Source organism: Panicum virgatum, chromosome 9N, assembly GCF_016808335.1.
Source record: "Panicum virgatum strain AP13 chromosome 9N, P.virgatum_v5, whole genome shotgun sequence".
Lineage (NCBI taxonomy): Eukaryota > Viridiplantae > Streptophyta > Magnoliopsida > Poales > Poaceae > Panicum > Panicum virgatum.
This window is the reverse complement of record NC_053153.1, coordinates 23,969,762-23,991,459: the sequence shown is the minus strand read 5'-3', so window position 1 is coordinate 23,991,459 and position 21,698 is coordinate 23,969,762. Positions and strand designations below refer to the sequence as shown.

At 43.6% G+C, this 21,698-nt stretch overlaps 3 protein-coding genes and 1 long non-coding RNA gene across 7 annotated transcripts; 2 read left to right on the top strand and 2 right to left on the bottom strand.

Moving 5' to 3' along the window:
• Positions 1-203: 203 nt before the first annotated feature.
• On the top strand, positions 204-3,644 carry LOC120690752 (serine/threonine-protein kinase tricornered-like). The gene is made up of 13 exons (XM_039973544.1): positions 204-406; positions 822-996; positions 1,083-1,166; positions 1,265-1,506; positions 1,583-1,808; positions 1,953-2,032; positions 2,114-2,198; positions 2,336-2,467; positions 2,578-2,691; positions 2,783-2,830; positions 2,983-3,067; positions 3,160-3,219; positions 3,358-3,644. The coding sequence occupies exons 1-13, from the start codon at positions 204-206 to the stop codon at positions 3,501-3,503; spliced, it is 1,680 nt and encodes a 559-aa protein (XP_039829478.1). The 3' UTR covers positions 3,504-3,644.
• A 3,717-nt stretch (positions 3,645-7,361) lies between these two features.
• On the top strand, positions 7,362-12,563 carry LOC120687996 (casein kinase 1-like protein 10). 4 transcript variants are annotated; one of them, XM_039970115.1, is made up of 17 exons: positions 7,362-7,715; positions 7,835-7,934; positions 8,050-8,173; positions 8,257-8,297; positions 8,451-8,520; positions 8,610-8,758; positions 9,157-9,252; positions 9,355-9,425; positions 10,153-10,214; positions 10,328-10,391; positions 10,480-10,564; positions 10,645-10,771; positions 10,879-10,955; positions 11,064-11,124; positions 11,209-11,342; positions 11,805-11,901; positions 11,938-12,563. In XM_039970115.1, the coding sequence occupies exons 3-17, from the start codon at positions 8,098-8,100 to the stop codon at positions 12,129-12,131; spliced, it is 1,404 nt and encodes a 467-aa protein (XP_039826049.1). In that variant the 5' UTR covers positions 7,362-7,715; positions 7,835-7,934; positions 8,050-8,097; the 3' UTR covers positions 12,132-12,563. The 4 variants fall into 4 exon arrangements, with proteins under 4 accessions (XP_039826049.1, XP_039826048.1, XP_039826047.1 ...); XM_039970114.1 differs by having other exon boundaries at positions 8,064-8,173; positions 11,805-12,563; XM_039970113.1 differs by having other exon boundaries at positions 7,364-7,715; positions 11,805-12,563.
• Positions 8,518-10,684, bottom strand: LOC120687998. The gene is made up of 4 exons (XR_005680938.1): positions 10,555-10,684; positions 9,766-9,970; positions 9,554-9,651; positions 8,518-8,795 (listed from the first exon to the last, which is right to left on the bottom strand). It is a non-coding gene; the product is annotated as an uncharacterized LOC120687998 (long non-coding RNA).
• Positions 12,564-12,731: 168 nt separating the features above from the next.
• Positions 12,732-16,875, bottom strand: LOC120687997 (vacuolar protein sorting-associated protein 2 homolog 3-like). Its single transcript, XM_039970118.1, has 11 exons — positions 16,613-16,875; positions 16,330-16,374; positions 15,834-15,868; positions 15,474-15,524; positions 15,283-15,387; positions 15,120-15,191; positions 14,495-14,566; positions 14,287-14,367; positions 14,111-14,146; positions 13,880-13,935; positions 12,732-13,176 (listed from the first exon to the last, which is right to left on the bottom strand). Exons 1-11 carry the CDS (start codon positions 16,788-16,790, stop codon positions 13,125-13,127), a joined length of 783 nt encoding a protein of 260 aa, XP_039826052.1. The 5' UTR covers positions 16,791-16,875; the 3' UTR covers positions 12,732-13,124.
• Between the last annotated feature and the right edge of the window lie 4,823 nt (positions 16,876-21,698).

The following is a 21,698-nucleotide window of genomic DNA, read 5'->3' as shown; positions in this document are numbered from 1 at the left end:
AAAATTTCCCCATTACATTGCAGCACTGCACACAAAAATTCTGTTGTTCTCTTTTCTTGGGATTCGTACTTGTAGATCACACTGAATTTGTACTTCAACTAAGTTTGCTTCTGGGATACAGTTTCTGCATGGACAATCGTGTATAGGCTTACAACATTAGTTGGGATCACAGTTGCAGCAATTGGTTCCTTCTCTTGCTTGTAATGGATTCAGCGAGGAGCTGGTTCACCAAGCTCCAAACGAGGGAGAAATCCATTGGCAAGAAGAAGGAATTGCCTCCCAATGGCAAGGAATCAGGTGATGATGCACCATCCAGCGCAACCAAGCAGAGGGTTGCCGCTGCCAAGCAGTACATTGAGAAACACTACAAGGAGCAAATGAAGCATCTACAGGACAGGAAAGAGAGGTGATGATCCGTGCAATTATCTGACTACGTAATTTTCTATATCAATACGTTCATTTGTTACATTATTTCTGCATCCATAAGCAATTTAATTTTATCTGTCGATATGTCCATTTATTAATCTATTTCTGCATCCGCAAATAGCAATTCATTTGAATCAACTGTCGTACAAAGAAAATAGATTGCTTCAAAATAAAGAGAGAACAACTTGACAAGAGTTTCTCAAATGGTTTGTTCTCAAATTCCATTCCAATGAACAATGCACGATGTATTATTATGGTAGTTTTCTTTCCGTAAGCTTCTTCGCATAATGAAATTTGTTTTTATGGTCATGGTTATACTTCTATTACGAAGTTCTCCCTCAAAAATGTTTCTCACTGCTCATGACATCTCAACTTTTGGCATTGTTATCATGCAGACGGTGTAGTCTAGAAAAGAAATTAGCAGATGCTGATGTGTCTGAGGAGGAGGTGAACAACATCTTGAAGCAATTTGAGAAGAAAGAAACAGAGTACATGCGTTTGCAAAGACATAAAATGAGCGTCGACGATTTTGACTTGTTAACAATGATAGGCAAGGGAGCATTTGGGGAGGTAATCCGCAAATATGCGATCATTCCGTATCCCATTATCTCTATTTTATTCGAATGTTTCCAGTTAACGCTATGGTTTTCTTCTAGGTCAGAGTCTGCAGAGAGAAGTCCACAGGAAATGTTTATGCAATGAAGAAGCTTAAAAAGTCGGAAATGCTTCGCCGAGGTCAGGTACAGCTATTTTCTTATGAAAATTCTGGTTCCTGTTTATACCTGATGCTCTTTCTCTGAGTGATTTTTCAGGACATTTTTGTAATTTTGTTTCATAGGTTGAGCATGTCAGAGCTGAAAGAAATCTTCTTGCTGAAGTGGATCACCACTGTATTGTCAAACTATACTGCTCATTCCAGGACAGTGATTATCTGTACCTGATCATGGAGTACCTCCCCGGTGGTGACATGATGACGCTGCTCATGAGGAAAGACACACTGACTGAAGATGAGGCCAGGTTCTATGTTGGTGAGACAGTTCTTGCGATCGAAGCGATCCACAAGCACAACTACATCCACAGGTACGGAGCATGGGCAATTGGGTTCAGTATTGTTGCTGATGTGGTGTTCTGATGAGTTAAGAACCTGAATTTTCAGAGATATCAAGCCTGATAACCTGCTACTGGATAAGTATGGTCACTTGAGATTGTCAGATTTTGGGTTGTGCAAACCGCTAGACTATTCCAACTTCCCGGACCTGAATGAAAAGGATGTTACACCTACAAAATCATCATCAACACAAGGGGATGGGAAACAACAATCAATGCCAAAGCGCTCGCAGCAAGAACAGTTGGAGCACTGGCAAAAGAATAGAAGAACTTTGGTCTGTAACTGACACTGACATTCATCATTAGTATCCGCTACACAATTTGCCAGTTGATTCCAATGTTATCAATCATCATCTGTTTGATAATATCTTCTTCCATAATTTGTTTCCAAGTGTTGACAAGCAATCATATGGTTGTAGGCATATTCAACCGTTGGTACACCGGACTACATTGCTCCAGAAGTTCTTCTGAAGAAAGGGTATGGGATGGAGTGTGATTGGTAAGCACTAAGCATCGTTTGAAGTATCATTAGTGCTATTAGACATATTAAGTCTGTGGCTAATGGAAAAATTCTTTCTAGGTGGTCTCTTGGTGCAATCATGTATGAGATGCTAGTGGGCTATCCTCCATTTTATTCAGATGAGCCTATGACAACTTGTAGAAAGGTAATGTGTTTTGGCTTTTAGCTATGAACACTTCATTTTATTTCCACTGATTAGAGCGTGTTCATCTTCCAAATGAACTGATTCCCAAGTTTAGTTATCTCTAGTTTGTTACGTCACGCTTGTATACGCTAAAACAGATAGTGAACTGGAGAACACATTTGAAGTTTCCTGAAGAAGCGAGACTAACAGCGGATGCAAAAGATCTTATAAGCAAACTACTATGCAATGTCGACCAACGCCTCGGTACAAAAGGGGCAGAGGAAATAAAGGTTGTTATGTGTTTGTTAAGTATGCCAACGTGCCCCCAAAAAATCATTTTTGCAAAACAATATTTGATACTACGAATTGTTGCTCAAAGAATTTGCATGTGTAACCTTAGGAGCACTCCTGGTTTAGCGAATTACAATGGGATAAACTATATGAAATGGAAGCTGCGTACCTGCCTCAAGTCACAGATGAGTTGGACACGCAGAACTTTGAGAAATTTGAAGAGGTAAATGTTGCTTCGTAAGGAACTGTGCTTCTCAGTTACCACAAGTCAGTACATATCTGAAATGACTTGTCTTTGTGCGGTGTATCCACAGTCCTCGGATAATGTTCAGTGTTCAGCAAAGGCGGGCCCTTGGAGGAAGGTAATCGTGCGTTTGCATATTGTGACTTGTGAGCATGTCAGCTGCTAGTACTTTTCAATTACTAAAGCAGTACGAAATGAAGTGATTTTTCTATGGTTAAAATGACGAGATGCACTGTAAATGTCATTCTAATTTTTGTGATATTCTTCCAGATGCTTTCTTCAAAGGATTTAAATTTCGTGGGCTACACCTACAAGAACTTTGAACTCGTGAACGATCATGACGTCCCTGGCATGGGTACTGCACTTTGAACAAAGTCTGCATTCAGCACACGTGCTGTCTTCTTGTGTTTTTCAAAATAACACATCTTATCCTGCCCTCCTGCGCAGCTGAGCTGAAGAAGAAGGAGAAGGCAAAGAGACCAAGCGTCAAGTCTCTCTTCGGTACATGTTTGCCAACTCATCCGCTAAATCAGTTCCTGCAGCGTTGATCTCTCCGTGTCCGCGCGACCCTTAATGTTCTTCCGGCACCCTACGTTGTTCGTCCGCGACGTTCCTGAAGATGACCCATTTGGCCTTTGCGCGCAGATTCGCCTGAAGGGGAGGAGAAGAGCAACCAGGAGCAGGAGCAGGGCCCGGAGCAGCAGCGCGACGAGGACGCGGCCGAAGGAAGCGTGAGGAAACCGGCGGCGGAGCCCGAGCTGACCAGAAGCCTCAGCTCGGCGTCCACATGAAAGCGTTGCTGCATTGCATCGCATCGCATCCGGTCGTGTACAGGAGCAACGTCCCTTGGATTCGTCGGTAGAGTTTCCAGTGGCAGGAGGAGAGGGAAAAAGCGTGGTGTGTTGTTCCGTTGTTGATTGCACTGGTGATCCAGCGTGCTGGGAATAAGTGATCCAGATTTCAGAGTTGCCCGTGCAAAAATGTGTACGTGCGCAACGACGGTTGCGGAACTCGCGTTTCGTTGAACTGGGATGGGAACCTTTGTTTCGATCGCCCGGCGGCTCCCCGCGAGCTTGATGCTCCCGGGCAAACTTGGGAGTGCTGCTGCGTTGCCATTTCAGACTTCACTCATGCACTGGCTGGGGGAAAAAGCACGGTCGCACAGAGCACAAGCGCCCGGTCAGGGGTCAGCAGTACTTAAGTTTCAGCGATCGAGTTTGGAAATCGAGGTAAGATAAGATAAATTCATCCTTGATTTGGAGGACGGAATGGTTCCAATACCTGTACTCAGTTATATTTGGTTAGAGGAATAGAGACAGAATGACCCACGATTCCGTTAACCATTACCTTACCAATAAGGGCATGTTTTTTCTGAAAGGATACTCCAAAAGAGACTCTTGAAGTTTAAGCTGCCACACCCAGAGTTCGAACCTGGGCGGGAGCCTCCGGCCAGTGGCCTTTGCCACTGCGCCATGAGCTCCTTGGCCAATGAGGACAGATTGGTCACACTATCTTTCCCCTCCTACCCTTTCAATCTCTAAGAGCAGTCGTAGTGTGTAAAAAAGAGGCGGTCTTAACTAGAAGAGATGACCTCAAGGTCGAGGACTCTCCGGCATGTGATCTTAAGATGAAAAAGCATATCGGTCTATAGTCAGGTCTCAACCTTGACATCGGATCTCAAGCAATAAAATACATTATTTTGTTCTCCCCTCTCCACCGAAGCACTCAATTTTTTGAGATTACATAATACAACTCAGACACTCATAAGTCACAACGCACGCACACTCACTTCTATGAATACACATACGCAAATCCTACACCTATGAGCATTTTCAAAGACTGAGCCGGGAAATTCTTGAGAATTGACGAAGTCAATAACGATATTCGCTCCCACAAGGAGTCGAACCCAGGACATAAGATACTACTGAGGCTCCTGTAACCACTAGGCTACAACCCCTTTCGCCCACAAAGCACCCAATTGCCAAACTATCAATAACTACAGTTGATTTTTCATAGCCGTACGTTGAGTGTTCTCTTCTATCCTCTAACCGTTGGTCTCTCTCATGATTCACCTGCATATAAAACAAAAAACATATGAAGATTAAGCACGGCTATTCTCAAATGAATGGTCTCAATAGTTTGCTGCAAAGTCCACCAAGTTCAAACTCAGGAAGTCCAAAGTCTCAGCATGGCCAGCCAACACAATTTCAACCATATTTTAACCATTTTAAATTTGGCCAACACATGCCACTATCTCAATTTGCTCAAAGCATCCCAGTTTTCTCAAAACATTCCACCCTCTCGGTTCTTTTTAGTCCTCTACGCAACTTCTAACAATATGATTCGCTAAGTCTCCATAGTGTCCATTATGAAGTTATGATCCATGTCCTGTGGATGCGGAATCGGTCGGCGACTTGCGCACAGCAAATCGACAATCTCTTAAAGTTGGCTGCCACTCTCATACATATCAGAAGGAGATGTTATCTTTAATATAATGGGGTCTACGTGTAAGGTCCTGCCGCCCCTAGACACTTGATACTGAGAAACCTCCCTCTGCACACCGCCCATACATGAGTAAAACAAGGGGGGAAAAGATCAAATTCATGAGTGTAAAATTTAAAAAAACTATATAAAAAATCGTTGCAAAAACTTTGAGCTCGGATCAATCATCCCGTGTCTAATGAACGGCTCGGAACACACGGACAACCACTACTAAAAAAACATTAACAACGACTTTTTAAAGACCCCTCCGAAGCGTGCAAAATTTTTAACCAGCTCGGTTAATACCTGACATTAACAGAGGCAGTCATTTTTTAATAATAGAGATAGTTATTGAAACCGCCTGGATTAACCGAGACGGTTATTTTTAAAATGCCCATCTCGGTTGATATCAATTAACCGAGGCAGTTGTTCTAACGCAAACACATCGGTTAATCGATTAATCGAGGCGGGCAACCTATAGGGTCTGCCTCGGAAAATATCGAGGCCTAAATAAGATCCAGAAGGCCCAAATAAGATTGCGGCAGACAGTCCGGCCTTATGGGTGGACGTCCGCTAGCTCGGACGTCTGAACTTACACTGCATAATGTGAAGAGGACATAATGTGAAGAGGATGGTCTGCCAACGATATGCTGATGGTCCATGACTTCGGATTGGCGAACTCTGTGAGGCCCGTTATATAGGCCTGGGCATTCTGTTAGAATCGAACCAATCCTTGATTCTTGGAGAAGTTCGGTTCCTGAAAAACAGAAACCGTTGGTTCTTTTTAAGACTAGGAATAGAGGAATTTCGATTCCTTTCGATTCGGTTCCGGTTATAACCGATGGAACCGAATTTCCAAGATGCAGCAAAAAATAGCTCATTCAATAGCAAATTCGACAACATTTCGCCTTATTTTTATGCAATCAACATAGACAATTAAGTATAAAACAACAGCAAAAGACATAATTATTATGGTTCTCTCAAATTCGAAGGAAAACAAGCAACAATTTGGTGATTCACACTCACATCAGACTACAAACTAATAGGTTGATGGGCTAAATGTATAATATGTCAGTTCCTCAGTTAACGGACTTAGGAACCGGAACCAAACCGAGTACTTTGGTTCTTAAGAACCAGAAACCAAAGAGGAACCGAAACTCTCGACTCTGGTTTGGTTCGGTTTGGTTTCGGTTCTCGATTTTTCGGTCTGGTTCTCGGTTTTTGCGGTCCGGTTCTCGGTAATATTTGCCCAGACCTACCGTTATATATAACAGAGTTAGGGTTTGGAACTCTCACTCCCTCTCGTGTCCCTCCCGATCGACCCTCCCTTCACTCTCCCTCCCTCTCGACGGCGCCCCTCACCCCTCCTGACCAACGGCGGCCCCTCCCTCTTGTGCGCCCGAGGCGGCGGTGCGAGGCGTGGCTGCAGCTCCTCCCTCCCCTCCATCCCGCACGGCGGCGGAGCTCGTCCCTTCCTCCCTCCAATGCTGCTCACCCTCTCCTTTGCAGATCCGGCAGCCCCCTCCCCAGCCTCCCTCCCGGCGGCCCCCTCCACAACCCTCCGGTGGCACGGGCAGGCGGAGCGCGGCGGTGGCGGAGCCCGGGCGCGCGTGGGCGGAGTGCGGAGTTGGCGGGCGAGGAGCTGCAGCGATGGCCGGATTCGGCGCCGGCAAGCACTCAGCCTGGCCATCTCCGCGCGACGGCAGGCGGCAGGAGGCCCGTCCGGCGTGGCGGGATGCGCGTGGCGGCGACAGGTGGCCGGCGCAGCAGCTCCACCCGTCGATGAGCTTGGCAGGCCTATGGATGGGCTCGCTGGGCTCGTGGACTTTTTTTTTGGTTTTGATTTATTGAGGCAGCCAGGCAGGCACCAAACCGTTTCAAAAAATGGATTACTTACTGCGACCTTAAGTCCAAGATAGTTGCGGTTGCCTGTCTCAAAAAATCTTTTTCAACTATTTCAAAAAAGATTGTTGCAGGAGTGAACGCTCATTTAACGGCGCAGTCTGATCGCGTCGGACAGCCGTTTGTAGTATATACGGTATATATAGATCGGTACGTACTTCGTATCTGCATATTATGCATAAACCTCCCCGCAACTTCTCGTCCCAAAAGAAACCTTCTGTCCCAACTGCCTATCTTCTTTCTTTAGCTCCCCCGTCTCGCGCGCCACCGCATGCGGGCATGCGGCAGCCGGCACCGGCACCGGCAGCGACTCCCACAGTGTGTCCCTTCCCTGTCCCTCGCCTCCGCGCCCGACCAGCCTGGAAGTCTGATAACCTGGTTTTCCGGGGGCCCGGAGCCGAAAAAGGACTGCCACCGACCGCTCGCTTTACCGCACCTCCCCCCACCTCTCGCCCCCTCCTTCCCTCCCTCCAGTTGCAGGATCGGCACCGATGCGATTCGACCGCGGCCGCGCGTCCGGTGCGGAGGTCTGCAGTTGGGGGGAGGAGGCTCCGCTCCGCCGCCGGAACCGCTGCGAGCGAGTTTGATTTCCTGGTTCCTGCTGCCTCTTAATCACGCGGGTACGTTCTCCTTGTTATCCGCATTTCGTCAGCGCGGCCCTGGCTCCACCGCTGGGAACGTTGCTGTGCTTGTGGGCGTCGGTGATGCTAATGGAAGATGCTTTCTCTGTGGTTTTCAGGGAGCGATATTCGGTGTCGCTCGGCATTACTGTTTGATGGCAGACGGCAGTGCTGCTTCTCCGAGGAGGCATTGTGGCAATAGGCAGCTTCGTTGAACAGGTAAACCGTAAATATCTCTGTTGTGGAAGGGAAATTTTGGGGATTCTACTCGAAGAGATTTCGTTATGGTTACACCATTTTTTCCCCTTTGATTTGTGTTTCTCGGGGGCTGCAGCAATCCATTCGCAGGAGGAATTAGAACAAATCAAAGGGGAGGCTGATCATGGAGCATGTGATTGGAGGGAAGTACAAGCTTGGGAGGAAGATTGGGAGTGGATCCTTCGGGGAGCTATATCTCGGTACATTTTACATGTTTTATGGTTGCGATCTGTTAACTAGGAATCCATTTTTATTCTTTTTAGTCTGGCTTTTGTTGGTTCAGGTGTTAATATACAGAATGGAGAGGAAGTGGGAATAAAATTGGTACGTTAACATATGCTTGTAATGTGTACACTGTTTGAATTTAAGTATTTAACATAACATTTATCTTTCCCAGAATCCGGATATGTCCTTTTAAACTTAGAGGTAAAATGTTTGGTTCAAAGTCTTACAATCTCTTCGGTTTTGATCTGTCAGGAACCTGTGAAAACAAAACACCCACAATTGCATTATGAATCCAAAGTGTATATGCTATTGCAGGGTGGAAGTAAGTGAATTGTATTTATATCTTTTGTTTATAGCAATCTGTGCTCAAACCTCTAAATCTCTTATTAATTCACATTTTTTTTAATATAGATGGTATCCCACACCTGAAGTGGTATGGTGTCGAGGGGGAGTACAACGTTATGGTCATCGATCTTCTTGGCCCAAGCTTGGAAGACTTGTTTAACTGCTGCAACAGGAAACTTTCAATGAAAACAGTGCTTATGCTTGCTGATCAACTGGTGAGTTTATTCGCTCCATATTTGATCTTGCGCTGAACTACAAGAGTTAGGAAGCAAGTACAACTTATGGAGTTTGATATCAACTAAGTAATTGCTAGGAACCATATGTTCAAAATACTATTGAGTATTCTAACATAAATGTTCCATTTTTGGAGTTAATTTCAAAGTACTAGATAATAATCAATGGTGCAAATCAAACGAATTTCACAAACACCAAATAATACTATTACTGTGTATTTTGTTTGATGTTAGAATGATTAGAATGATGGCTTAAGTTTTTTTTTCTTTGTGAAGGAGGAGAGTGAGATTGTTTTGTCCTATATGTCCCCTTTGGAAGATGCGATTTTGTATTTTCACTGATACTTAATTACTGAGTATTGCCTCTCTCTTTTTTTTAGATAAATCGAGTGGAATACATGCATTCCAAGGGATTTATTCACCGTGACATCAAACCTGACAACTTCCTTATGGGCTTAGGCCGGAAAGCTAATCAGGTTTTGCCTTATCCCCAAGATTCTTATTCATCAATGATCAATACATAATGAGATGTATCCTTTTTACTTATGTTCAAAAAATGTATTCTTTTTACTCTGCAGGTCTATATAATTGATTATGGGCTTGCTAAAAAATACAAGGACCTTCAGACTCATAAACATATCCCTTACAGGTGAAGCACATTAACTGATCGAGTTTTGACTTGGAATTGAGACTGGATTTTGTTGTATCAAGTAGTTCTTTTGATAAATTGCAAGTACATAAAGCAAAACTGGGACGTGGAAATTTCTAAGCACTCACCTCTGTGTTGTCACATCTTCCTACATTTTGTTTCAGAGATACTTCCTAGTGGTACACCATTGGGACAATTGACAACCCAATATAGGGTACATGTGGATCTAATGTAGTCCCAGATCATGGCGTAGAGCAGCACATAAACAAAATGTCATTTTATCTTTGCATTATTTACATGTAAAATTCCGAAATAAAATGATAGATAACTCAGGGTGTACCTGTCCAGTTGTGTCATGATGTTGTGTGTTATCGTACATCTTCTTCAAGAATAACTTTTGACACGAAAGGCTCGCAAGTCTTCTAGTCTCTGTTCTCAAGGCGTCGCCTAGGCGACGCCTAGGCGTCCATGCGCCGTCCACCGATTTGCGCCTTGCTCGCCTAGGCGCCCGCCTTGCTCGCCTTGCTAGGCGTCCGCCTTACCGCCTTGAGAACAGAGCTTCTAGTGTTACATTACATGCAAATATGTAATGCCTTTTCTGTAACATTTTGCTGGCTAGGGTCCTGGGCTCAAATTTAATCGATATCTTGGATATAAAGGGGACTTTTTACATTTTTGTTATTAGTTGTTTTTTTGGGGGTAAATGATCAGGTAATTTTTTTCACAGGGAGAACAAAAATCTGACTGGAACAGCACGTTATGCCAGTGTGAATACTCATCTTGGAATAGGTGAGTACAATAAGTAAACCTGGCCTCACGCAGCTCGGTTACTTGATATATATCTGTTAAAAGAAAGAAAAACATTGTATTGTATTTCATACACCAGTATATATTTCACCCAGAACAAAGCAGAAGAGATGATCTGGAATCTGTTGGCTATCTTCTGCTATATTTTTTAAGAGGAAGGTTTGGTCTGAATCTGTCTACTTTACTATATAACCTATTTTACCAACATCCCAAATGCGTACTTGACATGCTTTATTGTTATGCTTAGCCTCCCATGGCAGGGTCTTAAAGCTGGAACTAAGAAACAAAAGTATGACAAAATTAGTGAAAAGAAAATGCTTACCTCAGCGGAGGTACTGAACTTTCCCAACATGAAGTTTGTAATTCTTCTATCATAACTCTTACATACATTTGAACAAATTGTATCGACCAGGTTTTGTGCAAATCTTACCCATCAGAGTTCATCTCATATTTCCACTATTGTCGCTCCCTGCGATTTGAAGACAGGCCAGATTACTCTTTTCTGAAAAAGCTCTTTCGTGATGTATTTATCCGTGAAGGTACGTACCTTCTTTCTTCTGAGTACCTAACGTGACTAGCTTGTTATTCTCGTCCATTCCATGGTCTGTGCTAGGAGACTGGGTCTCATTATTGACCAACATTTTAGGATACCAATTCGATTATGTATTTGACTGGACTGCACTCAAGTACCCTCAAATGAGTTCTAACAATAAGCTTGTTCAAGTATGTCTCTTTAGCTTTCTCTTTGTATTGTTTGGTCTACATTCTTGGTGAGCTACTATTGTTTTTTCATTTCACAAAAGAGAAAATGGCATTATGTTTTTCATACAGCAACCTAGTGCAAGAATAACTGGAGCCGGGCCATCTGGTGAGAGAACAGACAAACCATCAGGTGTGTCTCCTTGTATTGGTTGCATTTGGTCTGTTGCTGTATGAGACACTGACTAATTTGCATAATTGACTTCTTTTTTGCTAGTGGGACAAGAGATACGGGATAGATTCACTGGTGCTGTTGAGGCATTTGCCAGAAGAAATCCAGGCTCTGGTCGCCATGGAGAACATTCCAGGCACAAAAGCCATGCAGATTCATTTGGAACATCTAACGAAGCAGTAAGTGTCCCATTTAGCTGTGGTAGCTAGTAAACACGAATGCACATTTGCACTGATTTAAAAATGGAAAACATGTAGAAGTCCAGATTCCCGTAAATGGAAAATTAGGTCCAACAAATGGAAAAGAACAAAAATGTTTTGCTGAAAGGCTTTCGACTAAATGAGGTCCATTGACAGGGAGTGTATGATTGATAATCTTTTCGCAGAAACTTGACAGAATGTTCTATACTGTATGGCTCTAAAGATGAGGCCGCTATTGCTCATTTGCTCATTTGATTATCACATACAATTGAGGATGCTAATCAGCTGAGAATACTTGGCATAGATACTAGATGGATTATGGGTACTATTTTTTGATGTTTACAGAGCATACAGAAAATCTAGCTTGTATATTTGTTTCCCACTGCAATAACACCATATCTGATGGTAACAGAAGAACTTACCACGTCTCACCTGTACCAGGTTGCCGACTCGGAGAAAACGCGCATCCTGTCCCGGGGCGGGAGCTCGTCGAAAATGCCCGCGGGTCCGTCCAGCCGGCCAACCTCTTCGGGGGACTGCAGCGGCGACCAGAACCGCCGGTGGGTCTCGGGCAGCAGCGGCGGCAGCGGGCGCCCGTCCACCGCGCAGAGGCTCCACCCCTCGGGAGGCGCCGAGAACAGCAGGTCGTCCCCGCGCTCCCCCGTGTCCCGGAACGCGGCGCAGGGGAGAGGAGGCTCCGGCTCGCGGGACAACACGACGTTCCGGAGCCTCGAGCGCCTCTCCATCAGCACGAGCCGTAGGAAGTGAGCCGCCGATCGGCCACCGACGGGTTCTCAAAGTGGAAGGCGGTTTCTTTCGTTCTTCGCACGGTGGGTGAACCGCCGGTTCGGATCGTTGCTCGTTGCAGCTGAAACGAATCGGCGAATGGATGAGAGGAGCTGCAGCAAAATACAAATACTAGCCCTCACTGTGGAAGAACGGTGCCTGGAGTCATGGACTCATGATGACCTCGTTCCAAACCCCCAACGTATGTGTACCGTCCTAGGAGAAAAAGAAAAACAACCCCAAAGTATAATGCAATCCTGTTTGACGGCAAAGCTTCACACTGTTGTTACCTTCAGATTCTGCCGTTTGGGGGACAGTTTTATGAAGTGCCGACAAGAACCAAGTCTATAACTATACAAGCATCTCAGTTAATTTCGTTAAGTTTTTCACGAGATTAACATGTGGAAGCGAAAAGTCATTAGTAGTGAGCTCGTCTACAATGTTTTATGTGTTTTTATCCGACAAGCAAGATTGGGAACGTTACTGGGCTTGATCGCACCCTGTGATATACACCGTCTCCCATACCCAAAACATGTGGCAGGCAACTGCGCTCAATGCCTGGGAAGGCAAAGCAAACAGTGAAAAAGAAACACCGGGGTCAATCGCGAGGTTACATTGACGCTTAAAATTCGAGCAATCATTGTTGCTGTGAGGTTCTAACTTCTTTACACGATCAAAAGCAAAATGACATCAAGTTGAATGATCAGAAACAAAAGGCCAAGATGTAAAATATTCGAAATTCCTTTACACGATTACATAAGTTGCTCTGAATCAAGTAATATGTCACCGTTAACGCACCGCAGCCCCATCTTCTACCAAGATAGCATGTATGGCTGTATAGGAGCTCATCGATTCGTCGAGAAACTTGGGGCTGGGATCATCTTGTATCCAATATTTACAAAATCACGATGTCTTTTGAATGTCTAACGAGGATATGAACTCTGCGTAGAGAGAAAGATGCAAACAGATACCATCTTATGGATTTTTTAATGCAGCCAGCCTTTTCTCTAGTTCCTCCAGCTCTGAACTGTAAATAAGAGAAGCAAAACATTTTTTTAAAGTTTATCTCAAAGGGACCACATTGTTCAGTAACATGGCAACATATATTAGGAATTGTGAAGATGCAGAAGATATAGGAGAGCAATTGTAAGCCAATCAGATGCATGAAAAACTACATAGAATAGTGTTTGCCTAGATCAGCACATGCCACCATTTCTGCTCAAAAGTTAATATAAGCAAGTAAAGAATGTGAAATCCTACATCAGACATTGTGCTTGCTCCAATTAAGAAATGTAGAGTAAATATGGCGAATACAATCACAGCATAAGTTTCAAAACGTTGGCATTCTTCTTCACAGTTTGATTATGACTAAATAAGTTGTATCTATCAGACCACAATAATACAGGCAGGGGTGTTCAACTGGTTTCTTCCAAACCGTTCCAAACTTATTGTGACTATAATTGGACTAATTTTGGGCGTCCAGCAATGTTGCCCAAACTGGTCAACCCGCCATTAAACACCCCTACATACAGTGGACACTCTTGGAAATCTCTTATCATTTCAAATAAGGGTGAAACAACTTTCAGATACTTAATTGCCATCCTGTTCTTTTGGTCATAGTGATTTCAAGTGGAAAAAAATAGTAATCACAGCAAGAGGGGTGGGCGAAAGTAGAAAAAAAACAATAAACTATATAAAATTGTTGATCAAGGAACAAGGATAGATCATACCTTTCATCAACCTGAACCTTCTTTCCGGCAATTTTTCCTTTAGGAGCCGAGGACAACTGCAAGGAAGAAAAAGTATAGAAGAGGTTTAGATCAAAGGAATAGAGTATGGAATACTCCCTCCATTTTTAAATATATGGCGTTTATGACAAGCTAATTAGCTCATTTTTATTTTGTCCTAAACGTCATATAAAATACAGAGGAGTATAAGATTGTGTTAGAATCTTCAACTACCTGTGAGGCGATGTCCACACCAATCTCATCCAGAACCTAAATGACATTGATAACAAATAGAACGGATGAATAATTTCCATAAAAGAAGAAACAAAATGAATAATCAAAAGCAAAGCATAGGGCTTATGAAAGAAAAATAATTCAGATAGTAGCTCTGTAAATAGACATCAAATGACCTGATTAGCAAGTTCTTCAGTTTCTTCCTCAGCCTGATCATCGTCTAAAACATCATCAATTGAATCAGACATCATCTCATTCTACACAATGCATATAATTAGTCAGTGCATACCATCACATGCAAGCACACAACACATTGACGAGAATGTAAACTCATGTAAGATTGCGAGAAATCATTCTAATAAGCTCTGAAGAAAGTTTGCATACTGTCATATCCATTTGTGCTGACTGCTTTTGGAATTCTTTCATTATTTGCATCTGCTTTTCAGGTGCCATTTGCTGCAAAAAAAATATAAGTATAAATTCAATGGTACACATATGTTTCACGCGAAAGGGTGCCTAGCTGTAGTGGTTAGGTGGCCTCAGTAGCACTCCTCAGGTCCTGGGTTCGACTCCCCGTGGGAGCGAATTTAAGGCTGAGGTTAAAAAAATCTCCTCGCCTGCCCCCGCACCAAAGCACATGGAGGCAGCGGCCCGAAGGACGGCCCGTTCTCACGAGGGCAACGGCCCGGGTGTCAAGCGGCCTGTGTAAGGGTGGGGGCGGGGGTTTGGGGATTTTCTCGGCCTGCGTGAGAAGGCCTCTTCTTACATGTAATGCCCGGGGGGCGGCTTGCCCCTCGCAGGTCGAGTTTTTTTTTCCACATATGTTTCACTATTGAAAGTAACACTGTACGGTCTAGTAGAAATAAAAAATGAAATGAAGTTATTATTCTGAGAAATGGAGGTCACAAGTAAAAGATACTCTGTTAGTTCCAGTATGAAATAAACCCATGATTTTTTCAAATGTAAATATATGAAATGTGTCATGCACAAAAGTTCTGTACGATATTACCTTATTAAGAGCTCCCATTGCTTTGCTTGCACTTTGTAAACCAGTAGCCACTGAAGTGTTGGCATGCATTGCCTAAGGACACGGTTCATCACCAAAATCAGAAAAATAACATTACAATGCAATATGCATGTGGGAGAAAGCAAAATGGAGAAGGAAATGTCACCTGAGTATGTGTTGCAATCCCCTGAATCTGAGCTCGGCTACCTTGCAAATTAGAAATCTGTTGCCTTAACCTGATCAGCTGACGGGCTAGAATTTTTGTTGCTGCCTGCCGAAGCGAAGGAAATAATTTGAACCTTAATGTATAATCTTGAGAAAAATTACTGAGCTGAAACTGAACATAAGAGTAGGAACCTCATTGCCAGTTTTTGCTGTCCTTTTAATTTCAGCAACTAGCTTCTTCTCCTGTTATTGAAAGAAAAATAGTATGTAAATTTGCTGCTGCTTAGTTCAACTGCATCAACAAAAATCAAATAGTGGGAACACGTAATGGAAAGGCAATGGATGTTAATATGAGAATGGTATATTTCTAGATCCAATATGATGCAGAAATAATCTAAAGCAGAACATACAGAGCTTCCTAAGCATATATTTCAGCTTAAGAAACCATCAATTGAACATGAAGTATGAACGTATAAGGAAATTCATAAATCAACAAAATATACAAGGATTTTTTTTATTAATCAGACCAGTGATGTGATTGAATTATCATACCTCTTGTTGTAATGATGCGATATCCCTCTCAATCCCTGCAGACGAGACACCTCAGGCATTAAATAACCATACAGCCTGCATAGCTCTTAAGGGTACAGGAAACCACATACATACTGATACAGGATATCATTTTCTTCATGTTTCTATTTTTTTACTCTCAACTCTCAAGTCCTCGAAATTATTTTTTTTCATACAAATAAACTCACAGAAAAAAAGGCACTCACATTTTTGGTACACATGTAGCGTTACCAATGTTAGAACATCTAATTTCTATAATTTGCAGAAAGTTTCAAAGTAGCAATTACTGTTGACAATGAATAATCGACCACCAAGAACAAGCGTTCGGCACAGCTCGCATAATTGCATTAGATGCAAAGTGAAGTCATTACATGTAGCTCTGGATGCTCTAGGTAAGCACACAACCATATTTGCGAGACAAAAAAAAAACAATTCTCATTATCTGGTATAAGAGCGCAGCTAGAGACAGACCCATTACCTCGCGTAGCATTCGTCAGGTCTCGCTTGCTGCTCCGCATCACCTCTGCACAACCAAAAACATAATCAGAGCCCGGAAGGCCGAGGGGCGAGACGCGCCGCGCTAGGCAAGGGCGCGCAGGTTCGATCCAAGCAAACGGGTCGTTTGGGAATTTGGGATTCGCGGCATGCAGCGGCGACCAACCGAAAGCAAGCGCGATCGCGGAGGGGATCGCGGCAGCTGAGGTCGAATCCAATCGAATTCCGGTCGAGAAGCAGGGGAAGGGGAAGGGGGTGGTTCGTACCTCGCGGCGTTGGCTTCTTCGCGAAGGGATTCATCGCTGACTTGCCTCGGTGTGTTCGTCTTCGTGGTCGCCGGGAGGAACCGCGCCGAGGACAATGCCGCGTACGCGTGTGGAGATGCTTTTTTTTTTGCCCGGCTCCTTTCGTGGTTCGCTGGCAGTACCTCCTGCAAGTAATCATATGTGTTTTGTTCTTTTCGCAGTTGGGACGGCGTTGTTTAGATCCCAAAATTTCATACCACAAAATGTCATATTAAATGTTTAGATATATGTGTGGAGTACTAAATAAAATCTATTTGTAAAATTTTTTACACAGATGGATTGTAAATCACAAGATGAATCTAATGAGCCTACGTAATCCATGATTGGCAACAATAATGCTCAAGTAATCACCCGCTAATTATAAATTAATCATGAATTAATTAGACTTATTAGATTCGTCTCGCGATTTACAATCCATCCGTGTAAAAAAATTTATAAATAAATTTTATTTAGTGCTTCGAAATAGTTAGATTATCTTAAAAAAAATTTACGCCAAAATAATCTAAACACACCTATCTCGGTTGCACCGGGGACGCTATCCCATCCGCCACCGCTCTGCTACGCGTTTAGGGCATGTTTGGATGGTGCCCTGGAAAACCTGTCTGTGCCACGCATCACATCCAGGCGGTCGATTTCGTTGGCCCGGGGTCATGATCGCTGCCTGGCTCAGGGTCGCATCCAAACAGGCCCTTAGTGTTTTTTTTTCGTGCACTGGGGACGCTAAACAGTACTAGATGGTAACATTTGGGCGTAGGAATACTACATCCAGCGGAGGGAGCGGAGGCACGGTACATGCCACGTCGGCCTGCTCCTTACCCTTGCTCCTACCTCGCCCTCGCGAGGAGGGCCGGAGCAGCACGAGCGTCCAGAGGATGGAGGAGCTCGAGCGCCCAGAGGAGGGAGGCACACCGGCGAGGAGGCGGCCGAGCTCGAGCACCCAGAGGTGCGGCAGATCCGCTCGAGGCCCGAAGGAGAGAGGAGCTCAAGCGCCTGTAGGAGGGAGGTGCACCGACGAGGAGGCGGCCAAGCTCGAGCGCCCGAAGGAGGGAGCGCTCGAAGGAGGGAGGAGCTTGAGGACGGCCGAGCTCGAAAGCCGAGGAGGGGGCCCGCGGATTCACTCCCAAGATCGGTCGAGCGCCCGAAGGAGCTCGACGCAGTAGATCCGGACGAGCTCGACACTGCAGAGGGAGGAGGACGGAGGATGGCCACCGGCGGATGAGCTAGGGACGAGGCTGGTGATGCGACATGTGGTCTCCCCAGCGGCATAAGCGGAGGCGGAGGCGCAGACGCGCACGGCGAGACGCGGGACGCGGGCGGTGGCTCCGGTGAGGCCGAGGTGGTACGGGGTCCTGCCGCTGGAGGAGGGCCAGAGCAGGGGAGGGGCGGCATGGGTAGGAGAGAGAGGGAGGATGGAGGGAGGAGAGAGAGTGGGGAGGGAGGGGAAAAGAGAAAAAAATATGATGTGTGGACCCCGCTAGATGGTAGTTGATATATAGAATATGATGAGTGCGGGAGAAATAGGGATAGAGGAGATAATATCGATAACTAGGATGGAACATTATTTTTAGAGGATGGATTTAGAGTATGATGAGTGTGGACAACCTAATACTTGGGCATTGCTCATGTTTGCTATGGGTGAATCTGGCAGAGTTTTGACATAGAAAAAGCACATCAGCACCTACTATATAAGATTGCCGGTAATTCGTGGCTAACCAAGGCATGCTTGTTTTTCTAGTGATGCGCGCAGAAACTATTGTCTAAAAAAACAGAGTTTTAAATAGCGGGCTATAGCGAAAATTTAGCGATGCTATAGCGGTTTTAGAGAGACACCGCTTCGGGATTTAGCGGGCTATAGCGCGCTATAGCGGGATTTAGCGGGCTATAGCGGACACTAGCGGTATTTTTAGAAGCTAACGCCAAATCTCATAGCCCGCTATTTAAAACACTGAAAAAAAATAAATATATCCGTTCTTTGTTTTCCATTTTTTTTTGCCTCACCTTGGCCACGCAATGCAGAAAAATATTAGAACCGGTTTGGAAGGGTTTTACTGGCTTCGGTATTTTGTGCAATCGGGATATTGTAGCGTTAAACCCTTTTGTAAGCTAAGATAAAAATAAACTAGAAGCCATGTGAAACAACTTTTCTTTTGACTTCAACAGTTTTGCCTTCACTGGTGAATACGTTTTGCTAAAAGCCATCCTACTTTAGCTCGCTCGTGAAGGCAGGGCATGGGCACAAAAATTGCAAACATTACTTTTGAGATGGTCTTGATTCTCCTACTAGTTTATATTTTCACTTGAAAAAGTAAAACCACCTTACCGTAACAACTAATCGAATCCTATGATATATGGAGAAAAATGAAAATTATGGTTTAGAACACGTTCTAAAATTTCTCTCTTGAAGTATTGATGACATAGACCATGCATTGCGGTGCAACACATGTTGACGATTATTAGCATTAACTATTAGTCCATGATTGAGTGATGGACATTTTCAACAAACCTTGCTCTATTTTAGCATATGAGAGGAATCTTTTATACTACTGGGTCAAGAAAGAAGTATTTTTATACTAAAAGATATAAACAGCAATCAAGCATGATATTATATGAAACAAGCCATAACAGAGAAGAGTACTTCACATCTTACTAATTTCATTTCAACATTACAGAAGGTAACGGACCAAGTGGAGATCTAAAGTAAGTACTATAGTAGCAGATAAAGTAGACATCAAGCATTTCATTTGCTAAGAGGTGCAGAACAAGAAGGTGCATTAATTGAGAAAGGAGAGTTTTCATATCATGCTTCAAAGTGCATGTTGCTTTATATCTGATATTGCAAAGAAAAAAATAGTACAACTAAAAAATTCATAATTTATGCATTAAGACATGATACTTTTGTATACTACTTCTATTCCTTATGTTTTTTATATGCACAAACAAATGTCAAATGTAAGAGATGGAGGAAGTATAACACAACAAGCACAATTTGTACAGGAAAGTCTTATGATTACGACCCACTTACATGTAGGAATTGTAAAATTAGAGGATTACATAGAAACTCACCCACCACTCTACAAGAGACGGTTTGTTCCTTCACCTAAACACACTAGATAAGGTGTGAAAGATATCACGTGCCCTATACTCACAAACGAGTGTACATGTGGAGAAGGGATAGGGAGGGGAGGTCAAAGGCAAGGGGATACATTCAATTCAAACAGGGCAAGCACATAATGACATTAACTTCGGATTGAAAAGGTTGTTTTGTATTTTGAGAATACTGGTCTTCCTATCGAGACCATATTCTTCTCTTCCACTTGCCCATCATTTTTTGTAATCAGCTTTCCACTCTGTCTATGTTCCCACAAGATGAGAGGTGTGATGGTTGTTCCACCTTATCACTTTAAGCATCCATCCCAATTCTATAGAGGTCTCTGTGACACTTGTGAAACCATTACTTTTGGTCTACTCTAACACATATCTATTTATGCATGTACATATATAGACACAGTTGATTCCATTCTACTACAACTAATGTGCGGCGTCCAACTAACTTGTAGTCTGGTGGAACATACAAAGCTTGCTACTTGTTTTGGTGGTGTGTTGACGCTTACTAGAGATCGTTTTCAAGCATCAATTCGATCAGAAAATCAAGAGAGTTTGCATTTCTTAGATGCATATATATATCTAAAATAATGCCAAATCCCAATATGCCTTTGAAAAATATGCAATGTTGGAAATCGAGCAGAAATGCAGGTTGCAAGCATCTTATGATCAAATGTGAAATATGTTGACCAATCAGAGCGGAAGAATCAGGCTCGTATGGATCAAAAGGCCCACTAACAGGCGCAACCGACTTAGAACAAAGGCCACATCACCCAAGGATGTGACTAGGGCCCACAGGGGGCGGTTCGGGCCCATGGGCAGTCGGCCGATCGGCACGGTTGGCCGAGCAGCCCAAGGCACAACCACCTTACTCCCTTTGATGTGGCAACCTTCCATTAGTCCATGAAGTCGGTTCCAAGTGAATTAGCTGCAGCTCTTCACCGTACACCCCCATGGCTCCCTCCTATAAATAATAGAGGGGGTGAGAATGAGACACACCTCAAGTTGAAGCTCAAGTTCATTTCTCTCTTGCTTAGTCCTTTAGGCTAGTGGAGTTAGGTTGAATTTCCTAGTCGTCAGGTCCCTGAGGTTGCTCAGGAGTTTCGGTATGAGTCTTACTTTTACTCTCCTTTGTAATTCTTGGATAGTTATAGCAAGCATATCTTATAGTTATTTATATTAGCATAATTTATATCTTGCGGTGTCAGACATATACTTCATGATTAGTTTGTATCCATACCTTATGCTTTGCATGATTAGACAATTAGATTTAGTCCATTGATACATGTTCCAGTATTCGTATGTTGCTCTAGTATGATGTCCGTTTATCCGAAGGGTTGGGGATTCGCGCGGGATACTAGAGTATCGGTTATTAATGTAGACATGGTGTCTGGGTTAATTAAGTATTTTTGGATGTCACATTTTCCCGCAATTTGTAGAGGTAGCCTATAGGTGGTGGCTGCCATGTTTTGTGGCATCGAAATCCTCCACGTTCGGAATGGGGGGGTAGGAGATCCATAATGTATCGTGATGGTATAGACAGTCTTATCTGTCAGTCATGAGCGGTCTTTCGGTAGTATCTATTTGTCTAGAGCTAGAATAATCAAAGTGTATGGTGTAAAGTATAATATGAGTTGTATAATTAATTGTAAGTACATAAAACCTGAGCTGTTAACTTCTTCTTTTCTCCCTGCCTTATAGCATCTCCGGTAGTTCCCTATTCCCCAATAATATCCTATTATTGGGAAAATGATGTGCTCCAGTAATTCCCCAATAAATCTCCCTTTCCCCAATAACTATTGGGACGTTCTAATATTTCACCCCAACTCCTCTCAAATAAAAGAAGGGTTCATGCTCTCCCAATATATTGTTGTATTGGGACAAGAGTATTGGGAGACTGCAAAAGCAACTCCCCAATAATCCTAAAACTACTATTGGGACATCT